General features: G+C 43.1%; 1 protein-coding gene across 2 annotated transcripts in view; it reads left to right on the top strand.

Annotated features, from left to right (window-relative positions):
- CCNB3 (cyclin B3) overlaps nt 1-14,353 on the top strand; it is a 36,852-nt gene extending 22,499 nt beyond the window's left edge. For both annotated transcript variants that reach the window (XM_064483141.1, XM_064483140.1), the window contains exons 8-12: nt 5,735-5,872; nt 9,170-9,325; nt 10,097-10,246; nt 13,691-13,821; nt 14,035-14,353. In XM_064483141.1, coding sequence (XP_064339211.1) covers nt 5,735-5,872; nt 9,170-9,325; nt 10,097-10,246; nt 13,691-13,821; nt 14,035-14,107 — 648 coding nt within the window. In that variant the 3' untranslated portion in view covers nt 14,108-14,353. The remainder of the gene's footprint in view (nt 1-5,734; nt 5,873-9,169; nt 9,326-10,096; nt 10,247-13,690; nt 13,822-14,034) is intronic.
- Nucleotides 14,354-14,762: the final 409 nt, after the last annotated feature.

Raw genomic sequence — 14,762 nt, 5'->3', positions numbered from 1 at the left:
CCCCTTTTAAAGTGGTGGTTATTTACTAGGGGTGCATCTTTAGTGCACAGATCACAGAATCAGAGATGCCCACATCCCATCCCAGATGTACCAAATTAGAATTGTGGGGGTGTGTCCCAGGACACACATTTTTTAAAGCTCTTCAAGTGATGCTAGTGTATACCTTTGAATGGAGAATCACAGTTCTGGAAAAGGTGATATTATCTATAGTGTTTTTATAACTTTGATTTTTATATTTTAAAATAATTAGTAAAATTGACTTTTGGCATACAGGTCTATGAAATTTTAACATGTTTTGAAATAATAGATTCACAAGAAGTTGCAAAAAATAGTATAGAGAGATAGGTCCTGTGTACCCTTCACAGTTTCTCCCAGTGGTAACATTTTGCATAACTAACGTAGTGTCAAAATCAAGGTCTGGAGACCTTATTTAAAATTTTCCAGTTTATGTGCACTTATTTGTGTGTATGTTTAGTCTATGTAATTTTATCACACTTGTAAATTTCGTAAGCACCACCACCACATTTAAGATTCAGAACTGTTCCGTCACCTGAAGGATTCCTCATTTTAGCCTTTTATAGCCACAGCTGTCTCCCTCCCCTCACCTTCATGTCCCTGGAAACTTCTAAGTTGTTCCTCCACCTCTAAAATTTTATAATTTCAGGATTGTTATATAAATGGAATCATGCAGTAGGTAACCTTTTGTGATTGACTTTTATCACTCACCATAATTCCCTCGAGATCTATCCAAGCTGTGTGTATCAATAGTTCATTCCTTTTTATTGCTGAGTAGTATTCCATGGTATGTTTACCATGATTTATTTAGCCATTCACCCACTGAAGGACATTTGGTTTGTTTCCAGTTTCTAAAACTGTACAAAGAACTGGTATAAACATTAATGAACAGGGTTTTATGTGAATATAAGTTTCCATTTCCAATGTCAATACCCAGGAGTGGGGTTGCTGGGTCACATGATAAATGCATGTTTAACTTGATGAGAAACTGCTACAGAGTGACTGTATCATCTTGTGTTCTCCCCTGCAATCTATGAGAATTCTAGTTGCTCTACATCCTTGTCAGCACTTGGTATTGTTGGGTTTTTTTTTTTTTTTTGAATTTAGCCATATAGATGTATAGAGGAATCTCACCATAGTTTTAATTTGCATTTCTTCAAGGGCTAATAATGTTGAACATCATACTTCTTTGTCATCAGTATATGCTCTTTGGTGAAGTGTCTAAGGTTTTGCCCAGTTTCAAAATGAGTAGTTTGGCTTCTTTGTGTCAAGTTATGAGAGTTCTTTACACATTCTGGATATTCATTTTGATAAAGTCCAATTTTTCAATGTTTTCTTTATGGATTATGCTTTTTGTGTCATGTCTAAGAACTCTGCTTAAACTTAGGTCATGAATATTTTCTTCAACATTTTATCTAAAAGTTTTATAGCTTTAACATTAAATCTATAATCCATTTTGAGTTAAATTTGTATAAGGTATGAAGGTCTTGAAGTCAAAGTTCATTGTTTTGCATATGACTGTCTAATTGTTCTAACACCATTTGTGGAAAAATATACTTTCTCCACTAAACTGCTTTTGCACCTTTGCCAAAAATCAATTGGTCTTATTTGTGTGGGTCTATTTCTATACTTCTATATTCTGTTCCATCGATCCCCTGTGTCTATCCTTTTGCCAACATCATTCTTTATTTCTGTAGTTTTATAATAAGTCTTAAAGCTAGGTAACATGATTCTTCTAACTCTGTATTTTTTTTCAAAATTCTTTTAGCTATTCTAGTGTCTTTGCCTCTTTAGATAAATTTTAGAATCAGTTTGTCCATGTCTATAAAACAAAATCCTGCTAAGAGTTTGATTGGAATCGAATTCTATCTTGTGCAGAAAAGAGTTAACGTAACAGGCATGGTACTGCTATCCCTAGAAAGGCCTGTTTGCAAGGTTGGCCTTTGGCTGGCATCTGGGAACTTGACTGGTAAACAGTTTCCTACACTGCTGTAAAACTCTCCTTTAATGATAACTGTGCCTAAACTCTTTGTACAAACAATGTGGTTTATTCTGAACACTTGCTTTCCTTCTGGGAGTCTGGAGTTTTGGTACATGTGAGGCAGAGTGTTTATGTGGCCAGATCCCAATTCAGTCTCAGGCACCAAGTCATTAATGAGCTTCCCTGGTAGACAATACTTTACATGTCTTGTTACATCTCGTTGCTGGAGGAATTAAGTGCATCCTGAGAGACCCTACTGGAACATGATTCTTGGAAGCTTACTTCCAGTTTTCACCAGACTTTGCCCATGCTCCTTTTCCCTTTGCTGATTTTGCATTGTATCTTTTGCTATAATAAATAATTGCCATGAATATAACTATATGCTGAGTCTTGTGAGTCATCCTAGAAATCACTATACCTGGCAGTGGTACTGGGTACCCCTGACACTCATCTATAGGTGAATTCGAGTAGAACTGACTTCTTGTCTACGTTGAATCTTCCAACTCATGAACTTGGTATGCCTCTCATTTATTTAGATTTTCTTTGATTTCTTTTTTTAACCATACAGATCCTGTACATATTAGATTTATACCAAAATATTTTCTTTTTTTGGAACTATTGTAAATGGTATTTTTAAAATTTCAGGTTTCCATTTGTATACTGCCAGTATGAAATACTGATATTGGTATGTTGACCTTGTACTCTATGACCTTGCTAAAACTCACCTATTAATTCTTAGGTGTTCTTTTTTTGGTAGATTTCTTGAAATTATTTACACAGACACTATGTCATTTGCAAATGGGGACAGTTTAATTCCTTTCTAAACTGTGTGCTTTTAACTTCATTTTTGTGTTCTATTGCACTGTGCAGTACTTCATTATGATGTTGATAGGAACAGTAAGAGTGGACAGCCTTGCTTTGTTCCTGATCTTAGGAAGAAAGCAGTTAGTCTTTTACCATTAGTATGATCTTAACTGTAGAGTTTTTGTAGATACCTTTGATAATTCCTAGTTTGATGATACATATTTATCATGATAATGTTAATTTTCTCAAATGCTTTTTCCCCTGCATCTATTGGTTTGATTTTTGTGGCTTTAGACTATTGATATGGTGGATTATGTTGATTTTTTTTTTTTTGATGGAGGTACTGGGGATTGAACCCAGGACCTTGTGCATGCTAAGCATGCACTCTACCACTGACCTATTGCCTGCCCTCCACCCCAACCTCAATTTCTTCATACTTAAAGGTGATAGTCATTTCTCTTCATCTGCATGAACTCTTCTCATACCTTTCTTATGACATCCCTTTGGAAAATATAGTAGGCAGAATAAAATGTCCGCAACCTAATCCCCAGAACCTGTGAATGTATTACCTTATATGGCACAGGGAAATTAGACTCTGGAATTAAGATTATCATCAGCTGAATTTAAGATAGGGTGATTATCCCAGATTATCCAAGTGGGCCTGATTATAATCACAAGGGTCCTTAAATGTGGAAGAGGGAGGTGTAGAGTGATGCAATGTGAGAAAGATTTGGCTAGCCATTGCTGACTTTGAAGATGGAAGGGACCACAGACCAAAGAATGTGGGAAGCTTCTGGAAGCTAAAAAAGGATTCTTTTCTAGGACCTTCAGAAAGAAACATAGCCTTGCTAACACTTTGATTTTTTTAGCCCAGTGAGTCCCATGGACTTATGACCTCCAGATCTGTAAGGTAATGAAATTGTGCTGTTTTAAGCCACTAAATGTGTAGTAATTTATTACAGAAGCAATAGGAAACTAAAGAAGACAGATTTCTGAGATGATCCAAGGCCATATCCCAAGAACAGTAAGAACGGCTTCTTGGTATTTCTGTTATTGATAAATGTAGTATATCTGTTGCTAAACCAATGTGTTCAAGCATCTTCTGATAATTTGCCTATGCAAATATACATCCATTTCTCCAGTGCTTCTTATGGACCTACTTTTTGGTCATCTAGGCTCCAGTCAATAAGAGTAGCCAATGCAAAAGGAGGTCCAATCAGGTAAGTGAAGTTTATAGTGAGGATGATTTCTACTCAGTAGAAGGAAGAATCTTCTGTTAAAAACATTCAAAGAGAAATCTGGCTGTACTTGGAGGTTCTTTGGCAGGAACTGAACAACTATTTGGTGGAGGCATTAAAGAGAGGATTCACGCATTGATTAAGGTATTGGACTAGTATAGATTTTATTGTTTTTGAATCCTAAGAACCTAAGGGTGAGGAGGAATCACCACTGAGGATTGGGTAGGACCCCTGTGTACAGTGCAAACTGTGCCTACACACAGCTTCTAGCCAAAGCAAAAGCAGGCAATGTAATCCAGATCATACTGTTTGCTAAGCTGTGGCTTCTGGCTGTGGGGTTGCTGTGCCCTGAGGCACGGGCACCTTTTGCTTATTTATATAAAAGTATTGCCTACTTGATAAATGTGTGCCTGCAGGGCTGCATTCACCCAAAGAGACACCTTATTTTGCATTTGCACAAAGATGCTGTATGGGCCAGCACTAACTTTGGTACTAAAGCTATAGGAGATGGTTTCTTTGAGTTTGAGAAGGCAAGAACAAGAATAAATAAGAGAAAGAAGGGAAGGAGGGTTATACTACTAATGCTTTGATCTCATTCTGGCCTCCAGCACCTCAGCTAACTTACAAATGGTGCTATTGGTACTTGCTCCCAATCCAGATATTCTAATAGCATATCTAGTTGGGAAGAGAAACTAATGAATGAGTAAGCTAGTAAACAGGTCTCTGCATTTTAGAGCTAAATAAAAATCTCTTTGGGGAGTTTACTGTACAAGGTAGTCGTGTTTTGTGTTGGTCTCAGCCTATCAATAACCAATGTTGTGGCTGAACTAGCCCTTGTGGTTCTTATTATGATAGTGAGATGCCCGTCAGCAATAACCATCAGGAAACTTTGAAAAAAAATAAAGGTTTATTACTTATGGGAGCTGGAAATTATACAGCACACCTGGGGCCACACAGTGAGGTTGGGGAGAGCATGTGAGCATGCTGGCCAGGGGGTTCTTCTGCTTTTACTGGGCCGAGGGTGGGAGCCTAGGGTCTCTGTGGCTCACTCTTTATGGGTTAATTTAAAGCATAAAAGCAGGAATTTAAAGCCTGGGAAGAGAAAAAAAATCAGCCCAAATGGTCAGTTATCAAAACCAACCAAGATCCCTAAAACAAAGCAGTGTCAGTGAGGGAGGTGGCCTGGCTCTTTATCTAGTCTTGTGGCTGGCAGTGCATTCATTGGAGATAGCCATCCTTGAAGTGGATGCCTCTTTGAAGTGGGTATCTTGGCAATCAAACCTTAAGTCATGCACTTGCATTACAGAAAGAAAAGCCAGCTGGCAGGGTTTACGCTACAGGTAGCAAATGGGGAAAGCAAGAATCTAAGTTTTAGAGATCAAGGAGAGAGGGTGTGTTCACTCCAGATGCTCACAGAGAAGGCAGAGCATCTCTCCTGATGTAAGATTGGTCACTTAGGGATAGATTGGTCAGAAGTGTAGGGATAGATAATGCCAGGGTCCTCAAAGACACAAGAGATATAGCCAGGCACCTAGCTGAAGCAGTTCTGGCATTCATAGCTGAGTTTCAGCTGGCTGGCCAGGTCTCAGCAGCTCCACTGTCTCCAATGCCACAGACCAGATAGTTAGACCTATCTGGCTGTGGCTTTGGAGTTGAACAATATGCAGATTCCTGTCCTGTTTGTGTATTCCTCCAGATTACATTTGAGATGAGGCACGAGACCCTGTACTTGGCAGTGAAGTTTGTGGATCACTACCTTATGGAGGTAATATGCAAGAAGGACAAGCTACAACTCCTTGGTGCCACTGCTTTTCTGATTGCAGCAAAATTTGAGGTGAGCCTGACTCCATAGTATCTGGAGAAAACTAATCAATTGGTTTCTATCGAAGCCAGATATATATGTATGTACATCTATTTACATATGTATGTATATGTGTGTATATATATGCATGCATATGAATATATGTATGCATGTGTACATATTATATATATATATGTGTGTATACATATACATACATGTGTGTACATTGTGCACACAAATAAGTTTTCCTACCAATTTTTTGTCTGTCTTCCTTAGCAGGGAAGCTGCTGTTGGGTGCAAATGGTGGTATATTTGTTTCCTGGCATTAACAAAGTTCTCCCATTTCCTCTTTGAAGATGTGTGTATGATGTAGGCATGTGCCCAGTTAAGTGGGTTGTTCTTTTTAAAATTTCCTCTGGACCACAATTCTCTCCCCTCAGCCCCCTTTCTACTTCTGCCAACTCCACCTCTGTCTAGTGGAGTCTTGAGCTGCATACATAAGAAAGCATTTCCAAATCTAGGTGCTTGAGACATTTAAAAGAAAATGGCCTGGTGTAGATGGTAGTGAGTCCATGTAAATTATTTATTTTTGAAGTAGCAGTAGAAAAGCAAGTAGCTGACCTTTCCTTCATAAGTATAATCCGTCTAACTTACCTGATTCTTTCCTCTTCCTTAGATGCTAAATGAGCTTGTTCAACTCTCATTTTTCCTTCAGATAGGCAAGTTGTATAAAGCCTTGGGGTTTAGGAGCAGAGAAATAGCAACTTTTACTGAGTACCAGAACTGTGGGTTTGTTTTTGTGCTCTCTTGTCAGCTCTATCTCCAACTGACTTTCTGCTTCCCTCCTTCCATCTCTCCTTCACTCTAGCTCCTACCTAGGTCAGAACCTCCCTCTCTAATTCCAATCCCCCTCCTTTGCTCCTTACCTGCCTCCCTCTCTTGCCACTTGTGCCTTCTCCTCACTTGCGCCCTCTCTCCACTTATGTCTCCACTTCCGCCCTCACTCCACTTCTGCCTTCACTCCACTTCTGCCCTCACTCCACTTCTGCCTTCACTCCACTTCTGCCCTCACTCCACTTCTGCTCTTGCTCCCTAGCTCCCTTCCTCCCTCCAGCCTTCTTTCAATCCCTCCCTCCATCCCTCAATCCCTGCTTTGTACACTCACTCACTCCATACTGGGTTCCCTCCGTCCATTGCACCCACCCACTCTCTATTGCTCTTCTCCCACTTCCCCCTTTCTGGACCCTTCTCTCACTCCCTCCCTCCCCTTCTCACTTGCTCCCTCCTTCCATGCCCTGCTCCCTCCACCCTGGTTCCATCCCTCACTGTCTGTGCCTTCCTCCCTCCCTGCCATCTTCCCACCCTCCCACCCCATCCTTCTTCCTTCCACCCTCCCTCCCTTTCTCCCTTTCCCTTGTTTACTCTCTTCTCTCCTTCCCACGGTAATGCTCTCCCCTTTGTCCCATCCTATTTCCCTCTCTCCTCCCTCCCTCTACTCTGTGTTGCTCCTCTGATTTCTGCTCTCCTCCCTTCTATTTCGCTCTCCCCTTTGCCCCCCCCCTCCATCTCCCCTCCCCCCTTCCTTTTCTGCTTATTCTTTCTCTCCCCTCCTGCTTGCTCCTTCCCTCCCTATCTCCTACCCTTGTTCCATGGTACCCTGGCCCCCACCATAACTCCGTCCCACCCTCCTTCCCTGTCTCCTTCTTCCTCTTCTGCTCCTTCTCTCTCTTCTTCCTCCCTCTGCTTCTCCCCATTTCCCTGCTCTGGCTCTCTTCCTTCTCTACTCACTTGATCCATGGTTCCCTTGCTCTCTTTCACTCCCTACTCCTTCTCTGCTCAGCTCCCTCTCCCTCTTACTCACTTCCTTGATCGCTTTCTCCCACCCACTCTCACTCGCTCCCTTCCATCCTCTTTCCCTCCCTGGCTCCTTCTCTCCCTCCTTCCCTTTCCACATTTGCTCCCTAGCCTTCTTGTTCCCTTTCTTCCTCTTTCCCTTCCTCCTCCCTCACTCTCTCCCTTGCTCCCTGCTTCCCTCTCTGGCTCATTTCCTTCCCTGATCACTGGCCTCCTGGTTCATTACCTTGCTCCCCTCCCTCTCTCCTTTCCCTCTCTCCCTCCTCTCCCTCCTCCTCAATCCCCCTATGTAGGGATATCCTTGTGGCTTGAGCAAGTACCCCCTGCCTCAGCCTCAAGGGGGTTAAGAAAGCAGCTTGGGGTCCTTGGCCAACAGAGAGCAGGAGGGAGGAAGAGAGTGTGAGGGGTACTTGTTAGCAAATTTTGAAACCGGCAGCACCCCCCATCTGATTATTTGGATAAAGGACCACCCCTCACACACACACACTGCATTTTTTTTTGGAGAAGGGTGTCTTCCCCTCACAAGATTGAGAACTACAGAAAGCCTCTTGCCAGGGTAGGTATGGAGATGGTATGAGAAAAGAAGAAAGGAAGGAGCCGCTAGCAAATAGGGCAATGGAAAGGAGAGTTTCTGGCCCTGGTGTTGTCACTAGGTGGCTGTGTGAACTTGAGTAAGTTGCTTCCTCTCTCTGGGCCTCAATTTCCTTGACTGCAAACCCAGAGGGTTGGTCCCGTTTGTGATGTGAAAATAGAGAAAGGTGTGAGAAGAAGGCTGGTGTGGGCAGTGAGATGCAGCTCAAGACAAGATGCAGGGGTCTTCATGCTTCTGGTCCTCTTCTCCAAACCAAGATTCAGCCTGCAGAAGGCAGGACATGGGAAGTTGCTCCCGGACAGGAGTTCTCACCCTTGGTCTGGCCTGAGTCTTCCCAGTCTAACCCCCTGAAAGTCCTCCCCACCCCCCACAGTCCTCAGTCTCTGTTTAGGATCCCTCTGTGCCTGTCTCCCTCTCTCTCACTGCCTGGAAGCCCAGCAGGGCTGCCTCCCAAACATCCTTATTCATTCCTTACACTAGGAAACCAAGTGCAGTCTTATTTTCCATCTCTAGCTCCCTTTTCTGTGGTCTCCTTTCCTTCCTTCCCCCAGAGCAGGCCTTAGATTTCCCACCCTGACTCCCACTCATCAGAAGAGGGATGACTGCTCCCAGTCCCCGTGTCACATTATGCCGCTTTCAGTGCCCTAAGAATCTACCCCAGGAGGCCCTATCCTCTTTCCTTCTGTCTCTTTGATTTTGTTTTTCAGAAGGACCCCTCAGATCAACCAGAATCTGACTCTCAGAACTACCCTGAAGGTTTATGCCAGGAAATGTTATTACCTCCTGTCCTTCCCCACTTTCCTCCTCTGCCTTTCATTGCCAAGCAGAGAGGAGAGTGGGCTGCCTTTGCCCCGTTGTGACTTGTCTCTCCTCTCCACCCCTAGGAGTCCTGCCCACAGTATGTGGATGACTTCCTGTACATCTGCGAAGATATTTATAAGCGTGATGAGATGCTTGCCATGGAAATCAGCATCCTGCAAACCCTCAAATTTGATGTCAACATTCCCATCGCCTATCATTTTCTGCGCAGATATGCCCGGGTAAGAGGCAGGAGGCACATCTTCATTCTCCCACTGCTCAGTTGGCTGCCTGAGTGGTGGGAAAAGGAAAAGAGACAACTGGGGACAGGGGAATTCCTTCAATCCCCCCTCCTAGATTGGTGATCTTTGTGGAGTGTGGGGGGGAAGAAAATTGCAGATTTCCATGGTATGCCTATAAAGTTTTGAGGTGAGGGCAGAGTAGGGGAGGGGAGGAAGGTTCTCTGAGCAGGAAGGGGCACATGGGAAGTTTGGGAGAGATGCTGGCAAAGTTCTCTTCCTTCACCTGAATATTGGTTACAGGGAAAGCCACTTTATAAATTATTCTTTGTATTCAGCAAGTGTGTCTTATTATAGGTTATATGTATTTTTCAAAGATTCAAACCACAAAAGGGAAAGAGTTCTTTTGGAGCATGGAATACCTCCTAGTCTGGAGCCAGGTGCAAAGTTACAGTTGGAGGGCTTTGGCTCTTCAAAGGATGACATGTACAGAAAAGGGAGGTGGGAAGGTACGACAAGCACGCTTGATAAATTGCTTTAAAACCCTAAAGGTGGCAATATACCATTGCCAATTTCAGAATCCTCCCTCCTAAAGATTCTGTGCTTTGGGGGCTGGAGCCTTAGTGTGACTTCTATTCGCAGAAGAGGTACATGGTTCAGGCAGAAAGCCCTTTAGGCCTGAGGGGAGATAATGGAGAGGGTGCGTGCAGGGGCTCTTCTGCTCTTGCCAGAGTTCCAGATTGATTGCTGAGCCAGTTTCCTTCCTGCCTGTAGTGTGTCCATGCCAGCATGAAGACACTGACATTGTCCCGCTTCATCTGTGAGATGACCCTGCAGGAATACGACTATATCGAGGAGAGGGCTTCCAAGCTAGCTGCTGGCTCCTTCCTCCTGGCCCTCTACATGGAGAAACTCGGACACTGGGTAAACACTTGTGGGCAGGGGTTGGGGGGTCGGGGGAGGTGTGGGAGAAAGGAGAGGGATTTAAAAGCCCAGGGTCAGCTGAGGGGGAAGGTTTAAATTAGGGCCGTGGGAAACTCCGTGACAAAACTGCAGCAGACTTGCATTCTTTAACATCTTGACATCGTAGGGGCCTGGCTGCCTAAAGGGTTTCTATAGCAATGGTCTTGAAGTTATTTTTATTTTTATTTTATTTTATTTTATTTTTATTAAGGTATAGTCAGTATACAATGTTGTGTCAATTTCTGGTGTACAGCATAATGTTTCAGTCATACATACAGAAACATATATTCGTTTTCAATTTGTTTTCATTATAGGTTACTACAAGGCACTGAATATAGTTTCTGTGCTATACAGTAGAAACTTGTTGTTTATCTATTTTATATATAGTAGTTACTATCTGCAAATCTCAAATTCCCAATTTAGCCCTTCCCACCCCCTTTGCCCCCTGGTAACCGTAAGTTTGTTTTCCATGTCTGGGAGTCTGTTTCTGCTTTGTAAATAAGTTCATTTGTGTTTGAAGTATTTTATTTCATTTTGCTTAATCACGGTACCCTTTGATGCAAAGAAAACTGACCTGAAAGCCCAGTGTCACAAAGCAGACTGATGTGAAGTCATTCTGGTTGCAGCAGGGGGTGGGGTGGGCCCACTTCTTACCTGACCCCATTCCACCCCTGTTCCTTGCAGTCCCTTCAGCAAGGTTGACCCTCCCCCCACCAAGGGAGTGTGTGGGAACAGGATTTGGAAAGCACTGACTCAGAGGACAGAGTAGTGAAAGCAAGCAACTGTCCATGTGTAAAATGGGGGACTCAGAGGCATACTATAGTGCTCTTCTCTGAGGAGGAAGGCCCCCACAGCCTCCTTCCCCGAGACAAGTAAAATGCATATTTGATGCTTTCTCATTTTTTAGAAAAAATTGTGACTAAAAGCAACTTTAGAAAACTATGAATTTTTACTGATGCGTAACATGCCATCCAAGTAGAAACAGTATGGTCGCAGATGAGTGTCCTCTTCCCAACCACTCCTAAGCCCCTCCTGATGGGCTCTAGCACCACTACTGATGGGGAAACCTCTGTGTGCCGAGGAGGATCCCTGTAAACAGTTGTCTCAACTTGGACAAGGCACTGAAATTTCTTGGGCTCAAGAAAGCACTCAGTAAATGGCAGTGATGATGATGAAAAAGAAAACAATTATAATGGATAACATTTATTGAGCACTAAGACAATGATCTAAACACTTTGTGTATTAACTCAATCTTCACTACAACCCTATGAGATCAACATTACCCCTGTTTTACAGATAAGAAGTAAATTTCCGTGTTTTGCTAATGAGAGGCAGAGCTAGGCTTTGGGAACTAGGAGTACTGTTCAAATTGTACACCTGCTCTGTAATCAGAATGGATGTGGCCATAGTTCCAGAGCGATGATCCTGGAGACCCCATGCTGACCCAGGCTTTGACCCTTGGATCCTGGGGAAGTGTGATAGGTCCTGGAGGGGGTACAGTTGAGAAGCTTAGGGTAGCAACCTACTTGCCAGTCAGTATAGAAATATTTCAGTTTCACCATGTGGCATGGCAGTGCCAGTGAATAACAGCTAAGCATCAGCCCTGATCTGAACCCGACAGTCCACAGTCCTCTACGCTATATGCACTGCTTCTATAGATAAGAAAGGCTTCACAGTGGAGGTGACTTTTGAGCTGGGTCTTGAAAGATGAGTGGGAACCTGGGAGAGGAGACATTCTAGGCAGAGGGAACAATAATTAAAAAGATGTGAGGGCAGTAAGAAAACAGTGTGATGTCTTTGGGGCAGAATAAGACATTTGCTATGGCTAGAACAGGGGAGGTATCAATAGAGAATGGTGAGAGGTGAGACCAGAATGGTGGAGTGTGGTCAGATTGGGAGAGGTCTTTGCTACCATGCTGAAAGACCCATTTTATACTAAGGCAATACAAGTTTTTTTTTTTTTTTTAGGCAGGATAGTGACATATTCCTGTTTGTTTTGGGAACAATACTAATATAGCAGTATAGAAGGTATATTAGATGAGAGAGAGTGTACAAAAGTGGCAACACCAGTGAGTAGGTTTTTATAATAGTCAGTGTGAAGCATTGGGATGTGAACAATTGGGGCAGTGACAATAGGGCTATTAATTTTATTTAACACACCTTGATATGATGCGTTCCCCCATATGTTAATATGTTATTCCCCTCCTCAACATGCGGGAGCCTACCCTTTGCCAAACAGTATTCAGTAGAGCCCAGGATCCCTGCAGAAGTATCTCAGGGGCCATGTAAAAGGGGAAGGGAACCAAACTGATGGGCTTCTTAGCGCCCACCCCCAATTCCAGGTAGGATATTTGGGCATCCAGGTAAGATATTTGGGGAAAAAAAAGTGTTCAGGGAAAGTAATTTAAGACATTTTTAGAAAACCACTACCTCACAGAATAATAAATCTTCCTTTCTCTACGTGTGGAGCTCCCACTTGGCTTTCAACACCTGTTGCAGCTGTGCCCTCCTCTTCAAAGCTTTCTGTGACTCTCCCAGCCCAAATTTGTGGATCCTGTGGCTCTATTCCTCCAGTGTCCCATGCTCCCTTCCATCATAGCACCTCCCACACATTTTCTAATTCTCTATGTGCATGTCTGTCTCCCCCACTAGACTACAGACTCCTCAAGGGCAGGAACCCTAGTCATCTTTGTATTCTCAGCATCCTATACGGGGCTTGATAATAGTAATCCTAGCTACCATATTTGGCTACTTAGTATGTGCTAGACTCTGTTCCATGTGCTTTGTGTATATTAACTCATTTAATCCTATTAGATAATTACTGTAATGAACCCCATTTGGCAGATTTGGAAACCAAGGCACTGAGAGGTTAAGTAACTGGTTCAAGGCCATGCTGTTGGTGGAGATGGAATCTGAACCCACGAAATTTGCCTCTGGAACCTTTGCTCTCTTGAACACTCTGCTGTATTGCTTTTGCCATAAACTAGGCATCCTTAAAGTTGAATGAGACAATGAATGTATGAAATGATGGCTATTGGCTATTTAGTTAGGACCTCAAGTTTGTTCTGAGGTTTGCCTGGCCATTAACCTGAGAGTGGGTAAATTACAAGGTCAGTCCTATTCCTTAAATTCTTTGGTGGATTTCAGCACCCATGCATACCTATGGCCAGGGTTAATATCCAACTGGTGATAATGGGTTTAGCCATACCATTAGCTTGCAGCTGGAACATTTTCTTCTAGGTAGTACCCCAGGATTATTGGTCAGTGTCTGTGCTGTATGAGTCTCTGAAATGTTTGACAGTCTTCTCTGCTGCACTGTGGATAAGAAGTTAGAACTTGGCGTATTGGAGACAGGAAGGGTCTGCTTCCTGTTATAAAAGTCACTGTTCATGTTGCTTTTTGTAGGCTCCTACCCTGGAGTATTACAGTGGCTACAAGACCTCTGATCTTCACCCGTTGGTCAGGCAGCTGAACACCCTGCTGACTTCGTGTTCTTGCAATAAGCTCAAGACTGTCCATTCCAAGTATTCCCACCAGTAAGTACCAAGTGCAGTTGACATTGGGTTTGTGCTTAGTCATGGGAAGGGCCAGACTCACCTCACTTAAGGGAAAAAAATTTTCAGGTACTTTTTACCTTACTTTCTGCTCCAGGGTCAAAGCAAGATAGGGAACCAAGGGCCTATAGCCCACTTATTCCCTGGTGCCTGCTTGCCTCAGCCTATTTGAACAGACCCCTCTTCCTTTTGCAGGGTCTTCTTTGAAGTCACCAAAATACCCCCCTTGGACCCATCGAAACTGGAGGAGATTTTGAACTGCTGCTAATTCTGAATCTGAGGGTCTGGTGCTCTGGCAGCAGCCACCCAGGCCAGGCAGGGATGTACACAGGCCGTATTTATTCTGTCCTTGAATTTGTCTTTTCACTGTTTTTCTTCATTTTTACTGTCTTTGTTTGTCTTTTGCTAAACTGATAATGTAGTAAATATTTAAGTTTTTTTCTTTATGAAAGAGAATAAACTCTTGTAGTATTTGATTATAAATTTAATAAAAAATTAATGGTTGTTGTTCAAATGGCTCACTTCCCTCCTTATTGCTCAGGAGCCCCATGCAGGAGCCTTGTAAAGGCTCTGCCTCAGGGTCTAGCTTATCCAATTTTCTTCTCTACTTGGAGGCCTTCTCATCACAGGAAGAGGAGTTGAGCTACGTGTGAAATGATGGATGAGTCTATAGAAGGAGGCTCCTGGTGGCGGGGAGGGGCAGTCCGAGGCGAGAGACCTGCTACTGGGCAGACAGGACTCAGTGTTCAGATCTGGGGCAGCTGGAAGTGTGTACCCTTTGGTCCCCATTTCAGGTTGCCTGCTTTCTTTGCATCTTCCTAGATGATGAGAAGGTAGGAATTAGGATTTTAACCCAAACTTTTTTTTTTTTTTGTGGGGAGGTAATTAGGTTTGTTTGTTTCTTTTTTTTTAACATTTTTTAT

This window comes from Camelus dromedarius, chromosome X (assembly GCF_036321535.1).
Source record: "Camelus dromedarius isolate mCamDro1 chromosome X, mCamDro1.pat, whole genome shotgun sequence".
NCBI lineage: Eukaryota > Metazoa > Chordata > Mammalia > Artiodactyla > Camelidae > Camelus > Camelus dromedarius.
Note: the sequence above shows the minus strand (reverse complement) of the source record. Positions and strands in the feature narration are given on the sequence as shown.